The sequence below is a fragment of the Lonchura striata genome, chromosome 22 (genome assembly GCF_050655825.1).
Source record: "Lonchura striata isolate lonStrDom1 chromosome 22, ASM5065582v1, whole genome shotgun sequence".
Lineage (NCBI taxonomy): Eukaryota > Metazoa > Chordata > Aves > Passeriformes > Estrildidae > Lonchura > Lonchura striata.
In genome coordinates, this window is record NC_140724.1 from 4190077 (window position 1) to 4215140 (window position 25064).

The 25064-nt window shown below is 41.5% G+C and overlaps 1 protein-coding gene across 3 annotated transcripts in view; it reads right to left on the minus strand.

Moving 5' to 3' along the window:
* Positions 1-3588: 3588 nt before the first annotated feature.
* EBF2 (EBF transcription factor 2) overlaps positions 3589-25064 on the minus strand; it is a 119576-nt gene continuing 98100 nt past the window's right edge. For 2 of the 3 annotated variants that reach the window (XM_021546271.3, XM_085559237.1), the window contains 8 exons: positions 23553-23683; positions 22532-22658; positions 17127-17215; positions 15415-15480; positions 13152-13329; positions 12238-12423; positions 10067-10234; positions 3589-4361 (listed from right to left, as the gene is read on the minus strand). In XM_021546271.3, the coding sequence (XP_021401946.2) occupies positions 4330-4361; positions 10067-10234; positions 12238-12423; positions 13152-13329; positions 15415-15480; positions 17127-17215; positions 22532-22658; positions 23553-23683 (977 nt within the window). In that variant the 3' untranslated portion in view covers positions 3589-4329. The remainder of the gene's footprint in view (positions 4362-10066; positions 10235-12237; positions 12424-13151; positions 13330-15414; positions 15481-17126; positions 17216-22531; positions 22659-23552; positions 23684-25064) is intronic. The other variant, XM_085559236.1, reaches the window with a different exon arrangement.

Below are 25064 nucleotides of genomic sequence, written 5' to 3' on the forward strand. Positions count from 1 at the left end.
AAGCAGATTCAACACTGAAATTAAGATAATTCCCCCTTATTTACAGTACAAAAATTTTATTTTTTTTTTGTTAGGATAATTTAAAGTTTAAAACCGAAGTAGACATACTCATTTTACAAACAAGATATTCTTCCATAAGTAGGACCATTAAAAACAGTAAACAAAAAAACCCAAAAAGCTATTTTTACAAAAGCTCTGTGCATAGCGACTTCATACTGTATATAACTGACAAAGCAAAAAAAAAAAAAAAAATAAAACAACCCAAAAAAAAAAAACCCAACCAGCCAACCCCAAAACTATACAGGAGGGAGAAATGAGGATTTAAATTACAGGAGGGAGGAAGGGTTTGGAGAAACCATGCATATTGGAAGTGTGCAAAGAAAGAGGGAGAGGAAGATGATCTACTGAGAGAAATTAGGAAGAAATTAAATTAGGAGAAATTAAATCAATATTTGAAACTAACTTTTCCAAAGTTAGGATGAAATTTCTCATCACCTGTTGCAACACTTTCATCTTCCCAGTGGCAAAGAGGAAAACTCTCAGGGAATTGTCAACAGCGACCACTCAAAGAGGACAGATTTGTTCATTACTGAAAAAATTCTCACACTTCAATTCTGGAATCATCTTTTCCCTTTTTGCTGAGCGTTTTGCCACCGCCAAAGTCCTTTTTTTGTGGCCAAGGATTTCTGATTGTGTTTATTTCAAGGTGTTTTTCTCTGTAAACCTCAATTAAATCTACACTCATCTCTTGTACCGTGATTTCCCTGCATGAACAAAATCCAAGTTCTAAATAATTCCTGGGTTTAATTTGTTGTTTTGTTTGTTTTTTTTTCTCAAAGCAAACCAGATTTTTCACATTTGCATCATCACAGGCAATTCCTCTTCTGCAAGTGCTTGGAGCAGCTTTTCGGGGAGGTTTCTCTTTTTCACTTGGACTCGTGGTAACTGGGCAACTGGACAGAACTAATAAAAATAACTGAAGGGTGAAAGGAATGCTCAGTGCTCCAGAAACTTTCCTTTTTTTATTTAATTTTTTATTGCCAGACTGTCATTTTTACCCCTGAATCTTCCCAAGGTTTCAGTGATGTGTTAGATCTTTCTTTCATGTACCTGTGCCGACTAAGCAAAAATAAAACAGAAGTATGGACAAAACCCAGCTTTTCCCATGAAATATCTCTTTTTTCTTTTTCTTTTAATTGGAAACTTTCCTGACTGAGATTTTGTAATGAAAATCCCATTTGTTAAGAAAAAAGAAGAGGATTTAAGATAGCAAACTGCTGCTCTGCAGCAGGTGGTCTAGAAATTCCAATTGATCTGGAATATTTGCCAGACAGAATATTGAGTCTATCTGATGATCAATTTTAGAAGTAGCCTGTACAGAGAATATTCACCATTTTCATGCTTTGGAGCTTTTTGGGGTTTTTAGTAGGTGGGAATGGAGGAAGGGATTTGATAGAATGAACCTGGTCCACCAAGATAATTTTGGGAATTTGGACTTAATGTGTTTTCACTGAAATTTATGGAAGTTTTAATCCCAGCTCTTCCAGTCCTTAATCCATTTTTATCCCTGGATAAATGCATAATTCCAAACAAGAACTTGAACTTCCTACTTAGCCCTGCTGGGATATCAATACCTAAGAATATATGAAATATTTTGGGGGTTTTGTTGTTGCTGTTTTGCCGTTTGGAACATCCAGGTCAGACCCTGCACCCTGTTGTGTTCTCAGAGCTACACTGACAACTCCAGACTTTTGAACATCTACGATTCTTTGATATTTCAGAGCTCACTGGGTTTCAGGGGTGCTGGTTGACCCCCAGTGACTGCCACATCCTTGGTGGCACGAGGGGCACGCAGAGGACCCATAAGGACAATCAACCTGCAGCCAAAACTAACAGGGATTTATTTTATTTTATTTTTTGTGGAACTCAGACGGTTTCAGTAGCCTGACTGTGAAATATTAATTATATCCATGTTCCTTAAACTCGCATTATTCCCACCAAATCTCTCCTTAAATTGTCATTTTTGTAAAATTTATAAGTTGGGCCTTGAGTTTTAGAAGAAATTAACCCCCCACTTCCACCATTTTAAAATGGGACTCAATGGCTTTGAGGAGGCACCAAATGAAGACCCTGCCAAACCTCACAGCACAGTTAGGAACACAAAATCCTTCCCAACACGTGGGACTTGCTTTGGGAATGGCCAGAGCAGCCCAGTCGGAGTCTCCAAATCTGGTCCCTCCTTTGGAGCTCCACGTGCAGTGGATGGATTTATCCCAGAAACTGAACTGAGCCCTGCACCAGGAAAGGGAACCTGGAGGACCTGGTCCCACCCTTGGAAGTGTTGTTCAACCCCTGGCAGTGCCCAGGCCAGGCTGGAGCAGCCTGGGGCACGGGAGGTGTCCCTGCCATGGCAGGGGTGGCACTGGGTGGGCTTTGAGGTCCCTTCCGACCCCTCATCCCAGGATTTTCTGTTCCACGCCCTGCTCTCCTGCCCTGCGCCCAAACCCTGTCCTTCAGGTGAGGGTCCCTCAGGTCATCCCCCTCCTCCATCGCCATCCAGCTGAGCACCTGCAGAGAGAAGTTTTGGCTCTTCCTGATCCCAATCAGCTCCACAACAGCTCCAGATGAGCTCAGCCATTTGAGTCGTCCCAGTTTCACCATCCCAAGCCCAGCTCAACTTCTACCGTCCCTAAAGATCACCAAGAACACAATTTTCCTTACCCATCCATTAAACTACTGGGCAAATGGATAAGTTCAGATCCTGGGGACTGATTTAGGGATTTTGATTAATATCAAGGTGCTTCCATAGGAGCAGCTGTCCATGCAGCCATTAATTGTGTGGATTTTAGGGCAGTCTCTGTAGTGTAGCTCGTGTTTATTTTTTTCCCCACTAAAAATGGCTTTCCAACAACCAAATTCTTTTGAGTGCTCTCTGGTTTAGTTGGATAATTTATGATTTATTTTATCAGACTTGTCCTCGCCTTCCAATTCCAGGAGAGGAGATGCAAAGGAGAACTAAATTTTTATGTTAGGCTAAAATGCAGAAAAATTCAAAGCATTGATTACCTCTATGAACTTCAATATCCAACTGGCAAATACTTACCATTTTTAATGACTCAGGATAAAAGTGCATAAATCATTCAAATACATGTTCACCCTTTTAAATGCACCCTTAATATGAAGCATAACTGAACTTAAGGTGTTCTAACTACATGGAAAACCCCAGAGAACCCTTCCCCTCATAATTCATACATCGAATCTATAAAATATACTCAGTACCTCATGAAAAATCCGACTCACTCAAATCCCTAAGTGCCACTCACTCGTCAGCTGGGTCTTGGAGACTTAGCAGTTAATCTTAGTACCTGAATATTTTAATTGAAGCACAAAATGGAAATGGGGAAAGGTGAGGAGGGTGAAAAAAATCCTACATGAGCTGTTTACCACGATGTAGGTAAAAGTTTCTGAGGGTTTTGTTAATCAGAAAGAATCCTATACATCCTTGCACATGAATTCAGTAAGAGGGGGGGAAAAGTGAGGAGCAATTGCAGCAGTAATAATATATCTCAAACTTATCACTACATTTTTGCATCATCTGTCTTCATTGTACAACTGGAGGAAAAAATCCAAAACAGGGTTTAATTTCTACCTCTACATACAATAACTTACAAGTTTATTTATTTAAATAATTGTAAAACATCTTACATTTTTTTAAAGAGGTTAAACTATAAGCAAATACACACATACACCAAAGTTCCATCATTCATGTCAGTTTGTCCTAGAAATTCTTTCATGCTGGTACCCTGTTTTGTTGAATTGTTTTCTGCATAAACTAAATCAATATCCGAAAGGCTCCATAGAAAATAGAAACTTCAACTTTTTTACCCCTACAAAGTAAAACAAATTGTATCCAAAATATCAACCTTGAAACATTTTGCCAATTTCTTTTTTTTTTTTCCTTTGAATATTTTACAAATCTTAGGAAGGTTTTCGTGTTTTCCAGGAAAGACTTTGCATTTCTAATTCCATTCTGCCAACTCTTGTTCATCCTGGCTCTTGCTGATTCTTCATTCCCAATGGTTGAGGAGTTGATGTGGTTGTGTCAGAAATATGAATCAGGTAAATGATGCAGACTTCTATCTCGTCCAATCCATAAAAAATGTTCCTTTTTTTCCTGGGCCTGGCTTTTCCCCAAAAAAGAGCTTGTAGTGCTATTTTTTTCTTTTTAGTGGTCCATCACAATAAGTAGTTTTGTGCTGTAAAAGAAAAATGAAAAAAAAAGGAGGAAAAAATGGAAGAGGGAGGGAGAGCAGCAAAGCTGCCCCTTCCTTACATCGGGGGAATGACAAGACCAGTCATGGCTGAAAAAGAAAAGTGAAAAAGATGAAATTGTGGCAAAATGTTATGGAACAAAATATATTAGAGCCCTTTGCCCTCCTGTGAGCAGTCAGGAATCACAGGAAGGGCCTGATCTGAGGTTAAATTTGAATTTTTGTGTCTTTTGGTGCTGCAGTGAGAACTGTGGGGGATGACTGTGACACAGGCAATGGGCAAAGGGCTGTTCCAGGGGAAAAAAGAATAAATTTCTTCCTGTGTGGGTGGGGAGGGAGTGGGAGGGAATTCCCAGAGTAGCTGGGGCTGCCCTGGATCCCCAGCAGTGTCCTTGGAGCGACCTGGGACAGTGGGAATGTCCCTGCCATGGCAGAGGGCCCTGGATGGGCTGTGAGGTCCCTTCCCAAACCACTCCATGGTTCTCAGATTCTGTGAAAATCCCAGGCCCACCAGGGTTATTAAATGGATGGAAAAGAGAGAGGATTAATTCAATTCATGTGCATTTGCAGAAAAACCATCCCATTTTTTGGGTTCTTATCTCTGGAGAGAAGTCCTTGGCGGTGGACATTGCTGAGAACTGTCCCCAAATTCAGACTGCTCAAGCTGAACACTCAAAACCATCCTCAAAAACCAAAACTGAGCAGGGTCTCTGCTCCCTACCCACCCTGCTCATCTGCAGGGAAGGGCTGGGAGCAAGGAAAGGTGGAAGCAAAGGGAACTCCCCTGTGCTAGTGACAATTCCAAGCCAGGGAATTCCAAGCCCTGAATCAGCCCAGGGCTGGGTTTTGCCAGTCTGCTTCCAGTGGAAACAGCCTCACTTCCTCACTTTGTTTCCCCCACGTGTCTGAGTCACTGCAGCTCTACCTGGCACGCTCCCAGAACTCTGGGCTTATGTAAATTATTTATTAGTCACTCTCCTGCCTTTAATTGCAGTTCTACTCCTCATAACCCACAGCAGCAACTTTTGGAGCTGCCTGGAACCGGTGCTGCTCCCCAAGGTTTTGAGGGGTAAGTTGAGTTTAGATGTATTTATATAACAAATGAGTGAGTCACCTTTTCAAAGGGGCCTCGGTGCACTGCAAGGTCCTAATCCTGCAAAGATTTACGTTCACTGAAATTTGTGGAATTATTGGTGTGTTTAAAGCCCCGTCCCACTGAGAATTCATTTCACCCTTTCCTTGAGAGGGTTTCAAAAAGTGCTTTGGGCAAGTTCCTGAGCTAACACGAGTCTGTTACTGGAGCTGTGTTTTTAAACAACTGTGGATACGGTCTGTGATTTAATACAATAGGAAAATAAATATTTTCATATTTTCTTACTGGCTGGGGCTAAGGTCCCTGCCAATTTTAGCTGATAGCTGAAAGGGAAAGTGAAACCCAACAGCCCAAAGTCAGCAGATACCTTTTGTAATTGCTTTGGAATTTGCTGCGGTTCGTTGTATTTTCAAACCTAAATAAAGCAGGTAAACACTTTCATGCCTCTTTTTGGGATATGTGTGGGTGCATTAGAAGAGAGATTTTCTAATGACACCAAGGATGTTGCTCCATTCCTTCTCCTCACCCCCAAACCCCAAAAATAATCCTACTGGTGGTGTCCCAGAGCAACACGGAGAGATGGGTATTGACCCCATGCCTGCCTTTCTGTCCTTAGAAGGGAAAATTTGATTTAGCCTTGGATTTCTGCCCTGCTCCGGGCTCTGCTGGGCTGGAGGGAGAGGTGAGCAGCCCTCTGTGCTGGCTCCATCCCACAGGTGTCCCAGGGCAGCAGATCCTCGTGCTCTGCTCCGGGCAAGATCACCCAGGCTGCCTCCAGGAGTTTAAAGTGTTTGTCTGAGGTGTCCTGGCTGGGTCTGTGCCCGAAGCAAGAAAAGGAACCCTGCACAGATGGGTGATGAGATTTTTGGCTGCTGGATGTCTGGGCACAGGGGCTGCACCCCTGGAACAGCTCAGCACAGCTGAGTTGCAGCCATTCAGGGGCTGCTGCCAATGTAGTTTGAGCTCTGTTCCCAAGAGAGTCAGTCCTTAACGACATAAATGCTTTTTTTGTGGTGCTACTTTTATTAACAGTATTTTCACTCTTTTTAATCAAGGGAAACTTCCAGCAAAGCAAAGCAAAGTTTAAACCTGATTTTCTGCTACGTCTCTTCAAAAATATTTTGAGAAAACGTGTAGATGGCGTTATTTTGGGAAGTTGCTTAACTTTAAATGAAAGCACATTTTTTTACTGTAGGATTAGAGATAGTAATAATAAAATAATATATTTATTGGAATGAATAGGTTTCCAGAGAAGCAGTGGCTGCTCCATCCCTGCATGTGTCCAAGGCCAGGTTGAATGAGGCTTGGGGCAGCCTGGGATAGTGGAAGGTGGCAGGGAGTGGAACTGGATAGGTTTTAATGTCCCTCCCAGTCCAAATGACCCTGGGATTCTGTGATTCCATGATCTGATACAGCAGGTTCCTTAACACAGAAAATACAAGCACGGGCTGATTTGTGTCACTGGCATTTCATTTTCAGCCTCACCTCCTCCTGCAACAAAGCACGAGTCGGTGGAGGAATATTGGCTGGAATTCTCACCTGGTTTTCCCCAGCTCATCTCACGGCTTCTCTCTCTTTTCACACACCCTGCTCTGCCCATTTCCACCCCACCTCCACTCCCCATTGGGGCTGCACTGTCAAAAGCCTATTCCCAGCCTGGATCGCTTTTTATTGAATGTTTGGGAGGTTTGGATTAAGGTCTTACACTGCTAGCAAAGCTGTAATTATTTTTGCCTGTATTACTATATATTGAATCGATGTAACTTTTCAATAAAGGTGGTTCAATGCAGGACACTCCCTGATGAGTTGGGAATATAGCAACCACCAGTCATTATCCCAGAGGGTCTTTTTTTTTTTCTCTTGGAAGGAAATGGAAAAAGAATTAGAGATGAGCCTTATTGTATTAACCTTGACAGCTTGCAATTATCAGCTGAAACACTTGATTAAAATTGTCACAGGGTTGGAGAATTTTTTTATAAATAAATAATCAAAGATGGGTAGCACCATGATGATCTGGTGATAGGCACCTTTAATGGCTGCAATTAATAATGATCATAAGCCTGGTGAGTACAAATGGCCTTTGGAAAACTGTGTTGGAGTGGAAAAGGACTCACTGCAATTCAAACGTGAGAACTGGGAAGGGGATTCCTGCTGAACTCCAGGATCATGGAATGGTTTGGGTTGGAAGGGAGATTCCAGCTGATCTCACCCACCCCCTGCCATGGGCTGGGACAGCTCCCACTGCCCCAGGGTGCTCCAACCTGGCCTTGGGCTTTTCCAGGTTTGGGGCAGCCACAGCTCCTCTGGGCATTCCATCCGAGCCACTCACTGCCCTCACAGGGAGCAAATCCTCCTAAAATACATTTTTGGAAAAAAAACCCTCCCTGTAAACTGCTGGAATAATGGCAATGCAAATCTGAGAATGAAGATTGCACAGCTGCTCCTGTTTGGACTGGCTTTAATTCAGGCTTAAATACTGCTGTGGTTAACATATATGGAAGTTTTAATCTAGATTTTCATTGCTACCTGTAAGGAGGGTGGCATGCTTTGAGGGGCTGGTAAAGAAGAAGAAGAAAAAGAAGAAGAAGATAAAGAAGATGATGAAGAAGAAATTATCATCCTCTAAATGTAGATATCTAATTCTATAATATATATTATTATTTTTATTATATTGAGGAGATGTTTTCCACATGTTATCAGTGGGGAAATTCAGAATTAATGGGCTTTGGAAAGGGGCCTGCACATATTCACTGCTTGCCCTGTGCTTTTGCTATTCTCTCTCCAGCAGCATTTTGGGATGCCTGAGTTTGACAAGGAAATAAATCTGAGATTCCATGCCCAGCACACCTACCCCTGGTTTCCAGCCCCAGGGGCAGAGGGCATTATCCATCTCCCACTGCCTCAGTCCAGGCAAGAAGCCTCTTTGGGAGCCTCCTGTTGACTTTTTAGCCACATCTGTCTGTCAGCACTGTGGGAACGTTAATTTGGATATCAGGCTGTGTGTACCTGGATCTTTTCCAAAGCATGTGCTCCCCAGCTTGCATCAATTTAAATATTTCAGCTGGAATTTGCATCCATGGCTGGAAGAGTTCAATAGTTACCAGGACCTGGTATAACAAACCTTGTTTCTTCTTGCTGTGTCACTGACCAGTCCTTAGATTTTACAGTTGTAGCATGTGAATATACTTATGTTTGTGTTGATGTACAGGCAGAAATCCCACAAAGAGAGGGATGTGGTTAATAAATTCTGTATCCATTTATCTCTGATTTTGCTAATTCAGCAATTATTCACAACCTTAACTCACAGATTAATCCTGACCAGCTCAGGACTGGACTTTGGCCGGTAGAAATGGATGGATGTCAAGTTTTAGCTTTGAGATTTTGTTATATTTAATATTAAAGCTCGATTTTTAGAATCTCTCATTGATTACTGATTTCTAGACTGGATAATATACATTGTATACACCAAATGGCATAGCTGGTCTCTAGTACTTTATTCCTTTATAGGTTGAAAGAGAGAGAAGCTCCTTCTAAGCAGAGCCTTGAGTGTTACCTTAAGGAAAATTATTAATTAAAATATTTCAGTAGTTTCTTAATCTGTACTTTTTCTGTCTCCCAGAAGCAGCCTGAGTGGTTTTCTCTCTGATTTGTGTTTAGCACCACCTCAGGTAACTCCTTAATATTTAGGTTTCGTATTTAGGCCTTCTTTACATAAAACTTAGACAAGTTTAAGGCAGACTTAAATCTGTGCATTCACACGATGAGATCAATGGATCTAGCCATTCATGGGAAGAAAATTATCTTAGGAAAGTGTGGATTTTCTTGTAATTGGGGCACAGGAAGAAGCTGTTTCAGAATTCTCTGAGTTAGCTTTTAAAAATGTTACTGTTTTTGTTCAGCATACTTAGAATTTCCTTATTACATAAAATAATCACACTTTCTGCAGGTTCCTGTGGCCCAGCTCAGGGTTTATATCACACCCAGCCAAACAGGTGCTGTTTGTGGGGCTCATTTGGAATTACCACTGGCTCTTGGCACGGCTCAATTCCCAGAGCTGTGTTTCCTAGGCTATCTCTAGTGAAGTCTGAAGGAGCCAGATGACTTCCCAGGCCCTATAAAGGCATTTTTTATGGAGACTTGGAACATATTTATGTGCTGCACACACTTTCCCCCCCTGCCCCAGCCTGTTAAAGCAAGAATTCAGTGCAGGTTTCCATTCTTATCTTTCTGCTCACATTTGTTTCACAGATCACCTTTAAAAGGGCTGTAAATGGGCTGTGGGGCTCAATTCCCGGGCTGAGCCTAAATCTTGCAGCAGGTTTGTGTTCTGGACAGAGCTGGGGATTAACTCTGCTGTGTTTAACAAGCCCCCCAAGCCTGAGGAGAAGTCATTCCCCACAAAAGGGGAATATTCCAGGGAAAGGTGTCCCTGCCTATGGTGGGGGTTGGAACTGGATCTTTAAGGTCCTTACCCAGCCCAAACCACTCTGGGGTGGAGACTCATTGGGTCAGAACCTTCCTGTGGAAATCACTGCCTAGCCCCTAAAAGCTTGGATTAATCCTTGAATCCAGCTGGGCTGGGGCAGGTTTTCACTCCTGAGCCTTGCAGCAGCCGCGTGATGGAACTCGAGGTGACGACTGGCGGTGGCTGCGTTTCCCAAATGGAAGTTTGAATGGGAATGATCAGGAACACGTTCCTCACCTCTGAAGCCATTCCCGTTGCCACTGGAGCAGGCGGGAGAGGGGGACCCTTGGGGTCTGATGACAGGAGCAAAGGCACTCTTCTGTTTGACAGCGGGGAACACCGAGGAGGAGAACGGGAGGATGGAAGAAGTGCTGGAGGAGCCGACTGTTGGACTTGAAGACATCACTGCCAAAAGGGAAAAAAAAGGAATTTCTCATCAGAACTTCGGTAAAGCTGTTTCAGGAATCTCATTCCTTGTTTTACCTCTCAAAGGAGGTCTCCTTCTCTCAGTGAGTAGAATTAGAGTAAGTCTGAAGTAGAGAGGGAGTTAAACTGAATAGTTCAGAAAAAAACAATGCTTAATTCCTTCAAAATTAAGGGTGAGAGTGCCAGAAAATTGAAAATTATCAAGGGAAAACCAGAGTCAATAGGAGCTGTAATGACCTGTCCAATCAGTGTCCTTGCAATTTAGAAAGGTTGGCAAATCCTGTGTCTTCCCCAGTTTTTTAAAAATTAATTTTCCTTGGTTTCAAGCTGCTGCTTAGATTTTACTCTAAATTGGCTACTTTTTAAAGAAGTGCCTTGCAAGAAAAAAAGTCCCTTTCTCTCTCCAATAACTTGTCCAGGAACTGTTTGCTGAGCTTCCAGAACAATATCACCCATTCCTCAACAAAAGGAGGAATAAATAACAATATTTCATGTGAATTCCCAGGTCTCTTGGTAGTATTAGTTTGAAATCACAATAACATGAAAAAGACCTGGTCCTTTTCTTATGGAAGTTCCAGAAGAGGGGAATCTGCATAAGGATAAAAAAAAAAGGAGGGAAATAAGAAGCAATCATCAACACTCAGAAATCAGGAGCCTTTTCTAGTTTATACTCATGACACCCAAACACAAGGAGAGCCAAATGTGCGCTTGTCGGAAATCCAAATGTCCCTCAGACATTTTTGGAGGTTCCAGGCCCAGGTCAGAAGCATTTAAGACCCTGGCAGGCAGCTGCAAATAGCTGTGATTTTGGGTTTGAACATGGAATGATTCACCAACCTTACAGGAAGAACAAGAAGTCACAAAAGTTTAGATATTAGAGTAGAAGTAGTCACAAAGTAGAGGGAAGAATTTCTGAGTGCTGTACAGGGGGGTTTTGGTTTTGTACATGGGGGTCAGAGGGTTTAAGATGGATTTGGGATCTGGGCCTGCCCTGTCCTCCCTCTTTCTCCTTCCTCACCTCCATGTTCTTGGTGATGTTGGCACTCACAGATTGGTTTAGAGTAGAAAAACACCATTTAATATAGGTAATAGGCATTGGGGAAAACTGTAAACATGTAACACGTAATGTACCATATAAAAGATAGAAAATCACCATTTAATATAGGTAATAGGCATTGGGGAAAAACTGTAAACATTTAACACGTAATGTACCATATAAAAGAGAGCAGCAGCCCTGGGCAGGGGAGAGAAGAAGAAGAAGAAGAAGAAGAAGAAGAAGAAGAAGAAGAAGAAGAAGAAGAAGACGAAGAAGAAGAAGACGAAGAAGAAGAAGAAGAAGAAGAAGAAGAAGAAGAAGAAGAAGAAGAAGAAGAAGAAGAAGAAGAAGAAGAAGAAGAAGAAGAAGAAGAAGAAGAAGAAGAAGGAGAAGAAGAAGAAGGAGAAGAAGAAGGAGAAGAAGAAGAAGGAGAAGAAGAAGGAGAAGAAGAAGGAGAAGGAGAAGGAGAAGGAGAAGGAGAAGGAGAAGGAGAAGGAGAAGAAGAAGAAGGAGAAGGAGAAGAAGAAGAAGGAGAAGGAGAAGGAGAAGGAGAAGGAGAAGGAGAAGGAGAAGGAGAAGGAGAAGGAGAAGGAGAAGAAGGAGAAGAAGGAGAAGAAGGAGAAGAAGGAGAAGAAGGAGAAGAAGGAGAAGAAGGAGAAGAGGAGAAGAGGAGGAGTCAGAGAGGATGTCAGGGTGTGTGTGTGCCTCTGCCTGAGCTCTGAGCAAACCACAGCAGCCCCAGGAGAAAATCTTTTAGATAACTTGCAATAAACTGCCTTGAAACCAAACAACAGAGACTGCTGAGCCTTTCTTTGGGAGCACGGGTTGGAGGAGAGACTTTTCCTCCACACGGAGCCCTGAAGCAGGGATTGCTCTGGCGTGTGCTAGAGCCAGGTGTGGGGTTTGGGGGCGGGATGGGGTCGGGGTACGCGGCGCGGGGCCGTACGTCCGTAGGGGGATCCCGTGGGGGAGCCGTTGATGAAGCCGGGGGAGCCGGGCACGCCCAGGTTGGACATGGGCACGTTGCTGTAGCCGTTCATGCTGTTGCTGGAGGTGCTGTAGTTGGACTGCTGAGGGGTGGAGCTGGACGAGTACCCCCGCGGGGAGATGCTGCTGGTGTTACGGATGTAACCTGGAAATAAAACACATCTCAGAACAGCTCTGCGGCTCAAAGCTTCCTCCTGCTCATCCCCTGCTTAAATAAACATCATAGAAACCCAGATGTAGGCAACACTGCTACATTCAATGTTTTTTCCTGCATTTTAAGTTCTGAACCAACGTTTTGAAGTGATCCAATGTATTAGGAGTGCCCCAACCCTCTCAGGAGAAACCTGGTGTATGTTGGAACACGATTTACACGTAAAAGGATGTGACTTGGCCAGGAGATGGGAGGTGGGCCATGTCTGGAGAGATACGGGGACCCCAGGCGCATAAACAACCCAAGATGGATCTCATGGAAATCCTCGGGCAGATCCATGTGAATGCAGCATTCCCATAAATTTTATCAAGGGATTCACCAACTCCAGACACTGAATTGTTCTTCCTCATCACCAAAAAAAGAAAATCTCATTAACCCATGGACTCTGAATGGAAGAAAATCCTGACTGGTGAAATCTTGGCCTCAGGTGGAATTTTCCCTATAAAAACCGCTGGTGCCAGGATGGAGGTGTGGGCATGGAGGAAAACCTCTGCTGAGGCTGACTCCTGGTGCCAACCCCGGGCTCGGCTCTGTTCTTTCCTTGTGTCTGTCTAGCTAGACTTTGATTGCAAAAATAAATATTCTATTTTAATTTGGCTGGACATCCATTTATAACAAGGGAAAGGCTGGGTTGGGGTTGCAGGGAACGCTTCGGGGCTCACCCTGGTTGTTGCCCTGCGCCGACTCGGAGATGCTGACGCCCAGCTGGCCGCCGTAGGAGTTGATGCCCATCATGGAGCTGTGGGCAGGGGAGCTGGGCAGCGCCGGGATCTGCGCGGGGTTGCGGGGCACGCTGTACAGCGCCTCGGCGATGTCGGCCGCGCGCTTCAGGATCAGGTCCTGCCAACGAGCGGAATGCGGATGAAAACTTCAACTTCGTCATTTTAATGGAGATTTTAGTGTAGGTTTAGTATACTGATGAGAACTTGGGACTAAGGCTATTGAGTCTTGTTTTGGATAGAAGTATTTTAGGATTTTAATTCTATTTCACATGTTTTAATTCCTATATAATTCACATTTCTTTAGCTTTAGATATATCGCTTAAATGAATAGATTTTGATGAAGAGGAGAGATGGCATATAATGATTCTTTTAGTATACTGATTAGAACTTGGGACTAAGGCTATTGAGTCTTGTTTTGGATAGAAGCATTTTAGGATTTTAATTCTATTTCACAGGTTTTAATTCCTATATAATTCACATTTCTTTAGCTTTAGATATATCGCTTAAATGAATAGATTTTGATGAAGAGGAGAGATGGCATATAATGATTCTTTTAGTATACTGATTAGAACTTGGGACTAAGGCTATTGAGTCTTGTTTTGGATAGAAGCATTTTAGGATTTTAATTCTATTTCACGTGTTTTAATTCCTATATATTTCACATTTCTTTAGCTTTAGATATATCACTTAATAGATTTTGATCAAGAGGAGAGATGGCATATAATGATTCTTTTAGTATACTGATGAGAACTTGGGACTAAGGCTATTGAGTCTTGTTTTGGATAGAAGCATTTTAGGATTTTAATTCTTTTTCACATGTTTTAATTCCTATATAATTCACATTTCTTTAGATATATCACTTAAATGAATAGATTTTGATCAAGAGGAGAGATGGCATATAATGATTCTTTTAGTATACTGATGAGAACCTGGGACTAAGGCTATTGAGTCTTGTTTTGGATAGAAGTATTTTAGGATTTTAATTCTTTTTCACATGTTTTAATTCCTATATAATTCACATTTCTTTAGCTTTAGATATATCGCTTAAATGAATAGATTTTGATGAAGAGGAGAGATGGCATATAATGATTCTTTTAGTATACTGATTAGAACTTGGGACTAAGGCTATTGAGTCTTGTTTTGGATAGAAGTATTTTAGGATTTTAATTATTTTTCACATGTTTTAATTCCTATGCATTTCACATTTCTTTAGCTTTAGATATATCACTTAAATGAATAGGTTTGTGATCAAGAAGAGAAATGGCACATAATGATGTTTAGGCTCTTGAGAGAATTGGCCTCTAATTTTCAGGATTATTGGCAAAATAGCCCACCCCCAAAAAACTCCTCTTCCCAAACAGCATGTAGATTCTATATAAAGCAATTTTATAAATAAAATTGCAATTTTTTTTTTTGCTACAATATATTTATTTTGTTTGACTAAGTTTTAGTTTATTGGTTTTTCGTATTAGTTTCTAAGGGGTTTTTGGGGCTGGCTTTATTTGAGTGTGGTGGATTTACGTATTTTGCTTTTTAATTTTGATTGTGGTGAGGGTGGTGAGAAGTATTTGGAATGTTTTGGTTTTTTTTATTGTGGTTTTAAAGTCTTTTTTGGAAGACATTTAAGGTAGACTTAATTTTTAGGTTGCATGTTACGTATTGGTTTACTGGCTCGCCATAATGAAACACGGATGAAAAATTAAACCCTACAATTCTAATAAAGATTTGTAGGGAATGATATATTTATATATAGTGCTTTATTTATGTATATTTATAGTGGACACATGTCGGGACTTATTGTCCTTTAATGGACATGTTCTGAGAACTTTTAATCTTTTTTTATTACTTTTATTAATTTTATATACATAGAATTTCACAATGGGTTAATACATATTTATTTTGTTGATTTTACATTACACTTACAGCTAGTTACACTTGTACTCAGTTTTTGTCAGAAAGTACAGAAAGAACTCCTGGGTCACTCTGCCCTGTCTGTTTTAAGGTCTGAGGAGGTTTTTTTTAATTTCTTATTTTTTAGTGTGGAAATTTGCATTATTTTTTTTTAGCTGGGGTAGTTGCGCTAGTGTTGCAGTTCTAGATTAAACAGCATATTTAGCAAGCTTGAAGTGGCACATTTTACTTAAATTTAAATGGATTTCTACCCTGTTGAATTTTCACTCTGCCTCACGGGGGGCAGCCTGACCTGGTTGTTGTGGGGCGTCCCGTACAAAGCTTCCACCAGGTCAGCGGCTCTTTTCAGCAGCATTTCCTGTGCAGCAGACGGAAAGAGAGAGGTGGTGTCATGGCAAAAATATAGTCAATAAAATTAATATTTCATAAATAAATAAATAAATAAATAAATAAATAAGATATATATAATATATAAAATATATATAATATACATACTATATATAATATATATAATATATAATATACATTATATATGTATATAATATATTATATATATTCTATATAATATATAATATATAATATATAATATATAATATATAATATATAATATATAATATATAATATATTACATATTACATATTACATATTATATATTATAAATATAAATATAAATATAAATATAAATATAAATATAAATATAAATATAAATATAAATATAAATATAAATATAAAATAAATAAAATATATAATAAAGATACAATAAATAAAGAAAACAAACAAAAAAGAGAAATATATAATAAATAAAATAAAATTTTAAATATAGGACCAAGAAAAAAAAAAACAAAATAAATGTATAATAAATAAAAATAAATACAAATTACAATTAATTAAATAAATATGGAATAAATAAAATACAATCCAGCAAATAAATATTAAAAACAGCAATAAAATGGCAAAATAAACTGGAACAGGAGAAAATAAATAAAATAAAAAATTGAATAAGACAGGATAGATTAGACTAGACTAAAGTAAAATTAAAAAATAAATGCAATAAATAGAAGAATAGGATAGGATAGGATAGGATAGAATAGAATAGAATAGAATAGAATAGAATAGAATAGAATAGAATAGAATAGAATAAGAGAAGAATAGGAAGAGAAGAGAAGAGAAGAGAAGAGAAGAGGAAGAGAAGAGAAGAGAAGAGAAGAGAAGAGAAGAGAAGAGAAGAGAAGAGAAGAGAAGAGAAGAGAAGAGAAGAGAAGAGAAGAGAAGAGAAGAGAAGAGAAGAGAAGAGAAGAGAAGAGAAGAGAAGAGAAGAGAAGAGAAGAGAAGAGAGGAATTAAATAAATCAAATTAAGCCATGAGCTAGTATTCTCTCCAGTGACTCCAGTGTTAGTGCGGTCGCTCTAAGCCCGGCTGCGTTCCGTGCTGTGTTCAGGTGTTATTCGCCAGGCACCGGAGGCATCTGAGCCGTCCCGGTGGGTCGGAGCCGCCCCCCAAAACCGCGAGTCCCGTCGGAGGCAGCGGGGCTGGTCCCGGCCGTGCCGTGCCGTGCCGTGCCGGGGCTCCTCCTGGCCCGGAGCTCTCCAGCGTCCTGAACCGGCTCCGCCTCAGCAGCGCCAGAACGGGGACAAATCCCAGGCGACCCCGCTCCCCCGGGATTTCCATGGATCCTTTCGCACGTGTGTAGGATTCAACACATTCCTTGGCGTGTTCACAGCTTTGGGCTCAGGGATGTGCCACCAGGGACAGGGCACAGCACAAGGACAAGGAACTGGGACATTCGCTGGGCTCAGTTTAGCAGCAAAATGACACAGACACTGTTTGAACTCTAACATACAAAAATCGCTGTGTGTTCTACACAGTCCCATTCTTGCCAGGCTTACAACTAATTGTTGAATTCAGATGTGATTGTCATTTAAGGTATAATTGTGGGTTTTTTTATGAATTAGAAGTGAAAAAACACATTTGGTGGGCTGAATGAAATGCTTAAAATTATTTTACCTTAGCTAATCTTTCAGGGTCCCCAGGATGTCTTGGGATTACCTTCTGCAGTCTTTGGAAGCCGTAATCTATGGTAGGTTCATTTAAAGCTGGAAAGAAAACATCAAACCCCACCATGTTATATGGCTGCATCTAAACATGTACTTTTATACGGCTGCATCTAAACATGTACTTTTATATGGCTGTATCTAAACATGTACTTTTATATGGCTGTATCTAAACATGTACTTTTATACGGCTGCATCTAAACATGTACTTTTATATGGCTGCATCTAAACATGTACTTTTATATGGCTGCATCTAAACATGTACTTTTATATGGCTCTGTCTCAATAGGGCAACAAAGAAATCATGACTTCTGCACTCAAAGCTGCTCCTGTTTCCCTGGCTGAATTCTCACCCTCTATCAAAGGCTGAATGAATAATTTGCAAGATGCAGCAGCACTGTCACAAAATATTCCTTTTAGGATGTACGTTTCACTCTGGACAAAACCATGACAGCAAGAAAGCAAATTATGAGACAAGAACACAGCAGAACAGGTCTTCTCCTGCTGGTTGCGCAGGCAGAAATCAGGCAGTTTATCAGAGGAGTGTTTGCTCCTCTAATAAACACATTCCACACACGCCCCCAATGTTTTGCAGTCCCGAAGTAGGGCACAGTTATTCATCAGACACATTCCCTTCCCCAGTTGTGTGTTCTGCATACTCTGCCACTTCCCTGTAATGATCTTAATCTCTGGTGGATAAACCAGGATATTTTGACCCAGATCCTCAGTTAGCAATAGCTGGCAGAGCCCTACTGGCATCATTGATGATTTCAGAAAACTTCTGACACTTTTCTAGTCTCTGCTAGGAAATCGTAGCAATAATACTCAATTTTCTGATTATTCAAACTTTAATTTAAATTGGTGCAGAACCCAAAAGTCAGCTTACAGCATTCTCTGTGCTCAGGCTCTGCCTGCCTCTAACACCTCAGCAGTGCCACTGAGCACCAGCACTGTTACAGGGATGTTTTTCTTTGAGGTCCCTTGTTCTTCAGAATGCACATTTTAACAGAAATGACACATTCATGCTGAGGATTCTGCAAAGAATTTCATGACACATTTAATAAGTAACATATGTAAGTCCTTTAGCATTACCCTCAATCAGTGCTGGCTTAGACCTTCTTGTACCATTTGTGGTTCTTTTGGGAGGGAAAAAAAAATATCTTTTTTTTTTTAAATAACTAGCACTGTCACTGGCATGGCTGAAAAACCCTGATTAAAGAGATGCTGTTGGTTCTTAGTGAATGATCCAAAATATCCTGAGCACCTCACAGGAGAACCATCTTCTGCACCAGGAGAAGAACCCACCACGTGAGACAGAGTTTTACACTGATCCAAGTTCCCTGTTTATTCCTGTTCCCTGTTTATCCCTGTCTGCCTTTAGTATAACAACATGAAAGTAAAAGGTCACATTCTCCACTGAGATACATTTTATATTTACTTTTTATTAAATAATTATGGCATGGCATGAAGTTTAAATATTACAGGAGATAATCAAGTGGGAATTGAGCAGAGAAAACCCAGACCTGAGAATTTAGTCTTGGCTATACTTAGAATGTCTTTGCTCTCCACTGGGAGCCATTCTGGTTTGCTGAAGGAGTTTAATAATACACATTTCAACTGCCACAGAATCTACATCCCGTTTGGGAAGAAGAGTTTTTTGGGGGTGGGCTATTTTGCCAATAATCCTGAGAATTAGAGGCCAATTCTCTCAAGAGCCTAAATATCATTATGTGCCATTTCTCTTCTTGATCACAAACCTATTCATTTAAGTGATATATCTGAAGCTAAAGAAATGTGAAATATATAGGAACCCAAACATGTGAAATATACAGGGGTTCAAATATATATAAAGTTACTAGAAATAGCTAGTGGGAATATGCAAAATGCTAATTCAGGAAGAAGAAGCTGGCTATTATTCAACGAACATTTTTCCAATGGATTGACATGGACAGTTTCATCCTGATAGATCAACAGCAGCAAATCATTTCCCAGCAATGCTGAATTGTTCACAGGGCTCAGCCATCCTGAATCAATGTGTACATTGTCTTTCAGCACAAAGGTTTTCTGTACAGCCTGCAACAAAATTGCCCACTACTGGTTTTACTCATTAATGGAACAAAAATATCTCTGTTACGAAATCCTGCGAAAAACCAGTACCAAGTATTGGAGGAATAAATGACACCTTCCCAAGTGAAGGCCAAAGATGAAGAATTCACCAGCAAGTTTAAGCAGCTTCCCCACAATCCCACTTCCACTGAGGAAAGAGCTGCTGGCTCAGGAGTGATTTATCTGTATGTTGCATAGAAATATGCCAGAATTATATCCAAATGTTCATGGATTCAGAGACCATAAAGGGGTCTGACACACAAGCAGGCTGTTCATTGTTTCCTAGAAATCAGATATCTGAAATGAAACCCCTCAGAAAACAGGCTCAGGTACGAAATCCCTTTGGCAACCCTCAAATCCAGAGTTTCAGGATCAAGGGGTCATTTAAACTTCCCAAAACAGTTTAAAAAACTGGGTATGGCATGATATAATTTATGCACAAAAAGAAAAGCCACCTAGGGAATAAACTAAATTATCAGTGAGCCTGTAAACCTCTCAACTGTTTTAACAACAGAATTATTGCATAAGAGTAGGCACAGATCTAAATGTGTCACCAACTATCTGACTTTATTTGTGTGAGCCTCAGAGTCTGGACAGTGCTTCCTCTTGGATGTTCTTTACCCCTCAAAACCTTTGTTTTCATCTTAAACACAACTATCCTGACTTGCACATCAGACTGGTGCTGCTGCCACCCTGGGAGATGTGGGAAAGGCACGTCCATGTGCTGTTCTTCTCCTGGCACAGAAGATGGTTCTCCTGTGAGGTGCTCAGGATATTTTGGATCATTCCAAAAGAACCATCAGCTCTGCAGCTCACCTTGGATTTACCCCACAAAGCACAGCACAGGGAAAACCTGTGAAGAATCAAAGTCTGGAGATCTCTAGATCAAAGTCAGGAGAATCAAAGTCTGAAGATCTCTAGAAATATCCTGAACCCTTCAAGCTGTGGCACAGGGAGAGCAGTTTTGGCATTGGGCTGCCCAACCTTTAAGGTGTTAACAGAGAAAAGGCACCTGTGGCATCAAGCTTGAATCATGGAATGGTTTGGGTTTTTTGGGTTGGGAGAGACCTTAAAAATCACCTTGTTCTACCCTGCCACCATGGGCAGTCATGCCTTCCACTAGTCCTGGATGCTCCAAGCCCTGTCCAACCTGGCACTGGACACTCCCAGGGATGGGGCAGGCACAGCTTCTCTGGGCAACCTGTGCCAGGTCCTCACCACTCCCACTGGGAGGAATTTCTTCTGTAAATCTCACCTGAATTTCTCCTCTTTCAGTTTGAATCCATTACTCCTTGTCCTGTCACTGCAGATCTTGATGAAGGGTCCCTCTCTGGTTTTCCTGTCAGCCCCCTCAGATCCTGGAATTCTCTATTTCCCCATGTTTCTCACAGGCTAAAGCAGTGACAGCAGGAAATGCTTCATCATCTCAGCTTTTTCTGTCCAAGGGAACTCGCTCTTCCAATTTATAGAGCTCTCTGCATCCTTGTAAGTGTTGTTTCTCACAAGCAGAAAACAAGAGCTCCAATCTCCTTACAAGATTTAGCACCTTCCCATGCCTGGATCCTGGCACAGAGGCTGATGCAGCACAAACCAGAGCCCAGCCTCTCCCACAGACGAGTTTATATTGCTTTGCTCTGACAAGGTAACCCCTGGAGGATTTCTGCTCAGCAAGGAAAATTATGTTCCAAATCTCCCTGATATACACATTTCCAGGTTAGCATCCCTGTGACAAAGTAAATGCAGGGCTGTGATCAAAGCTGAACTACGAAAGCCTACACGACGTGCCCTCAGCTGGCATAAACTGGTGTGTTATTAAAACCAGGGGAACTATAATGGAACCACTTACAGCAGCAAAGAATTTGAATTTGTGTCGTATTAAAAGCAGAATATGAGGCTACAGCAAGGTTAGCAGCAGAGAACAAATGTCTTTTTATTCCAGGAGCAGCTGATGAAGGGAAAGCAATTCAGAACAGGGATGTGTGTGCAGCCTGTATCCTCACCAGATGAAGGCACACACAGGGACTAAATGCCTGGGTGAGGCTGTGGGATCTCATCCTGTTGAGATTTTTACCTCAGATGATTTTAAAGAAGGTTTTGATCTCAGGCTGTGGTGGACAGTATACTGAGGGGGACACCTAGTTGGGTCACAGTGAGAACTGTGAGTTTTTGGGAGCCAGTCTGCAAACAGGACTATCCTATATTTGCTCAAGTTTCCTGTTCTTTTTTTCCATTGGTTCAGGAATTTTTTTCTTGTAAGGTCATGTATTGAGTTCACATTCAGGATTGGACCTTTGCCCTCAGATGCCCCTGTATCTGGCTGCCCACGGGTCTTTGGAATCTAGCCTCTGTAACCTGTGGTTGTCACGTTTTGTTATTTTCATTATTAAAGCTTTTTTCTGGGCTAGTCCATTGCTCCTGTTCCTCATTTTTAGCCAGATTCTCCTGGCCAAGCCAAGCAAGGAGATCACAGCGAACTTCCTTATGTGGTGATTTAAAAACAGGCTTTTATCTCTCATTTTAAGTATTTCATCTCTTACTTCAGCTGCTGAAGTTGGTTCAGCCAGCTTTAGCTGCCATTGCCCTCCAGTGAGCCATTTGTCTGGCTTTTGCTGTACTCTCCAGCACATCATTACAAGTCTACAGAATCCTGCTGGCTTCCCTCTGCAGGAAGTTTTCCAGGTGGGAACCTTATGGAAAAGTCCACACGTCCCATTTTGGCGAGGAGAGGAGGCTGATGGCCGAGTTGCAGCACCCCTGAGTGAGAGCACTTGGGAGTGGAGACACTGAGAGCCCCAGAAGCTCAGCAGTGCCAGCACAGCACACTCTGCAGAAGCCCGACATGAAGACACATTACAGGACACAGATAAGCTCCCTTAACAGCCTCGCTGTGCCAGTTAGATTTACCCTTGAAATGTACAGCTGAATTTTTATATTCATCTTTCCAACAGTCTGTCATTTTCTTCTTCAAATGATCTTAGTGTGACTCTTTTCCAAGAAAAGAAAAAATAAGAAAGAAAAAAATCAAATATAATCAGGTTGAGCATAAATATTTGGTTGCATATTCTGTAGGCAGACCCATGCTGTGACAGCAGTTGGGAAAAATATTAATGTGCAGGAAATTAGGAAACCTCCTCCTTACACCCCCAAATGTTACCACTGAGAGAGTGGCCTTCGACAAGCAACACGGTTAATTAATTAATTAATTAATTAATCACCAACACAGCTCCTGCAGCCCAAATCCCAGGCACCCACCTGTGTAAATGAACCTGCCTGGTGCTCCTTTGCAGAACTGCTTGGATTTGTAGGATAATGTCACCTCCACCACGCCGGGAATGTGCCGGGGAGGCGTCTGGACGCGGATGGCGTGAGGCGTGATCAGCTGGGAAGGGCAACAGCAGAGGCACCATCAGGTGTCAGTTCTGCTCTTTTACTTCATGAGTAAATCACAGAAAAGGTTGGGTTGGAAGGACCCTAAAGATCATCCAGTCCCACCCTCAGTGGGACCTTTCTCTATCCCGGGTTTCTCCAAGTCCTGTTCAGCCTTGGACACCTCCAGGGACGGAGCAGCCACACCTTCTCTGGGCTACCTGTACCAGGGCCTCACCATAAAAAATGTCATCCTCATTTCCAACTTTATTCTTGTTCACTGTAAAACCATTGCCCCATGACCTGCCATCACAGGCCTCAGGAAAAACTCTTTTTTTTTTAAATTATCACTATAGGTCAGCAGAGGGATACACCTGGTTTAGATCCTAGCCTCCAGGGAGAGGATCACACATTTTAGGATGGATTGGCATCAAGAAATCTGTACTGTTAAGCCCATTGTTTAATTCATGGCTTAATCCTGGGCCCAGATGGATTTTTTTTCTTCTTCCCAAACTTAAACCCCCTCTTTATTTCTCTTCCTTTGCTTATGTAAATAAACCTGTGTAAATAATAAACCCTGTGGAAGAATTGGTAGAGTAACATTCATTAAGTTCATCAGTGGGTAAAAAAGGATATGGGAACATCAAATGTCTCCTTCAGCTCATATCAGGAGACAATTTCTAATAATTTCTTTGATTTTATAGACACCTAGAATTGTTCCGTTCCATTCTGGGTATCATTCAATAATATCACAGAGCAAAGAAAACACATTCCATGGATTCCCTTCACGCGGGTTTCTGTGTCCCACCTCACACAGCACCATGGAATAGGAACAGGAATTAACCCCGTTCCTGCTCAGAAAAGGGAAATCTCCACAGCTGAGGGGCAGAGGGGCAGCTATACCCACCTCACTCCACACCAGCATGGTCCCAAACACCACCTGCAGCCCATCAAAGAAGTTGTCCCCGATGATGATCACCATGGCTCCCCCCGTGGTCCACCCCTCGCTTGGGCTGATGGCTTTGATGCAGGGCGTGGCTGCACAAAATAAATAAAGACATCAAAACATCTCTTCAAGGTATCTTTTTTCATCCCCCCACAGCTGCTTTGAGGCCTGGGTGTAAATCCCTGGATAAATTCCTGTGAGCATCAAATATCCCAAGTGATGCAAAACTGCAGCTGAGAGCTGCAGCTCCAGCCATCCACACCTGGGAATTCCTGAATTCCCACTGCTAGCAGAGGCCTTGGACAAGTCCCTTCCAGCCACTCACCCATGAAGGCTGCTCACCACTCCACAAACCCCAGTATTTCAATAAATAAATAAATAAATAAATAAATAAACAAATAAATAAATAAAGGAGTGTTTTCTGCCTCGCAAGTGTTAATTACTTGCCTATTCATTACTGGCACTTAACATTGTGTCATTAAAGCCTAATAGGCCAACTGTAGTGGGTGTAAAAATGAAATGCTTAAATGATTGTGCAGAGACTGCTTTAAAAAAACAAAATAACACCCCCTGATTAGAATATGATCCCACAGACACAGACCCTGTGGAAAAAAAGGTAGAGTCACATTCATTACGTTTATCAATGGGTAAAAGAAGATATGGGAATATCAAATGTCTCCTCCAATTCATATCAGGAGACAATTTCTAATAATTTTCTTGATTTTATAGAGTCTTTCTTTTTTTTTTTTTTTTTTTTTATTTTATTTTCTCTTCCATATGTTCAAGGCCTATGGACTATGCATCCCATCAGGAACCCAATATGGTTTCCAGGCCATAACCAAAGTCAATCCATCACTCCATTCCCAATGTTGACAGGGTCAGAGGTGGAGGGGAACTTTGGCAGTGCTCCAAAAACATGAGACTCCTTTGAACAGCCAGTCAATCACATCCAATCAGTCAAGGAAAAACTGGATGGCTTCCTAGGCTAGGAATCCTGGGATTTTCCTTCTACCATTTCACTGCCCGCTGGGGGAGAATTAACACCACTCTGAATTCTTTACTGATTCAATCATTTTCTTCCAGTTCATTAATTCTTCTTTTAGGCTGATACAGGGCACAGTTAAGAAGTGGGGCAGCAAAACATTATAATGAAATAATATCCTTGCTTGTCTTTTCTACTAACATCACCAGCTCTTCTCACTTTCAGTGGCTGCAGGAGAGGGAAAAGCAGGCACTGATAGCACTTCCCAGCATTTTCCAGTCATTTTTGAGCACTGTCTGCGTGCCAGAGGTGGAATGTTTCGGGAACGAAGAGGGAGAGGAGGGGCCGAACGTTTTGAAACTTAACAGATACAAGAATTTGTAATTGCTTGAATACAGTCCCCAACCCATCCTGGAGCTGGCCATGAGTCTGGCTTAGCCAAACAAACTCACATCAATTAGTGTCAGCTCCCTCTGCGCATCGTTAGGCTC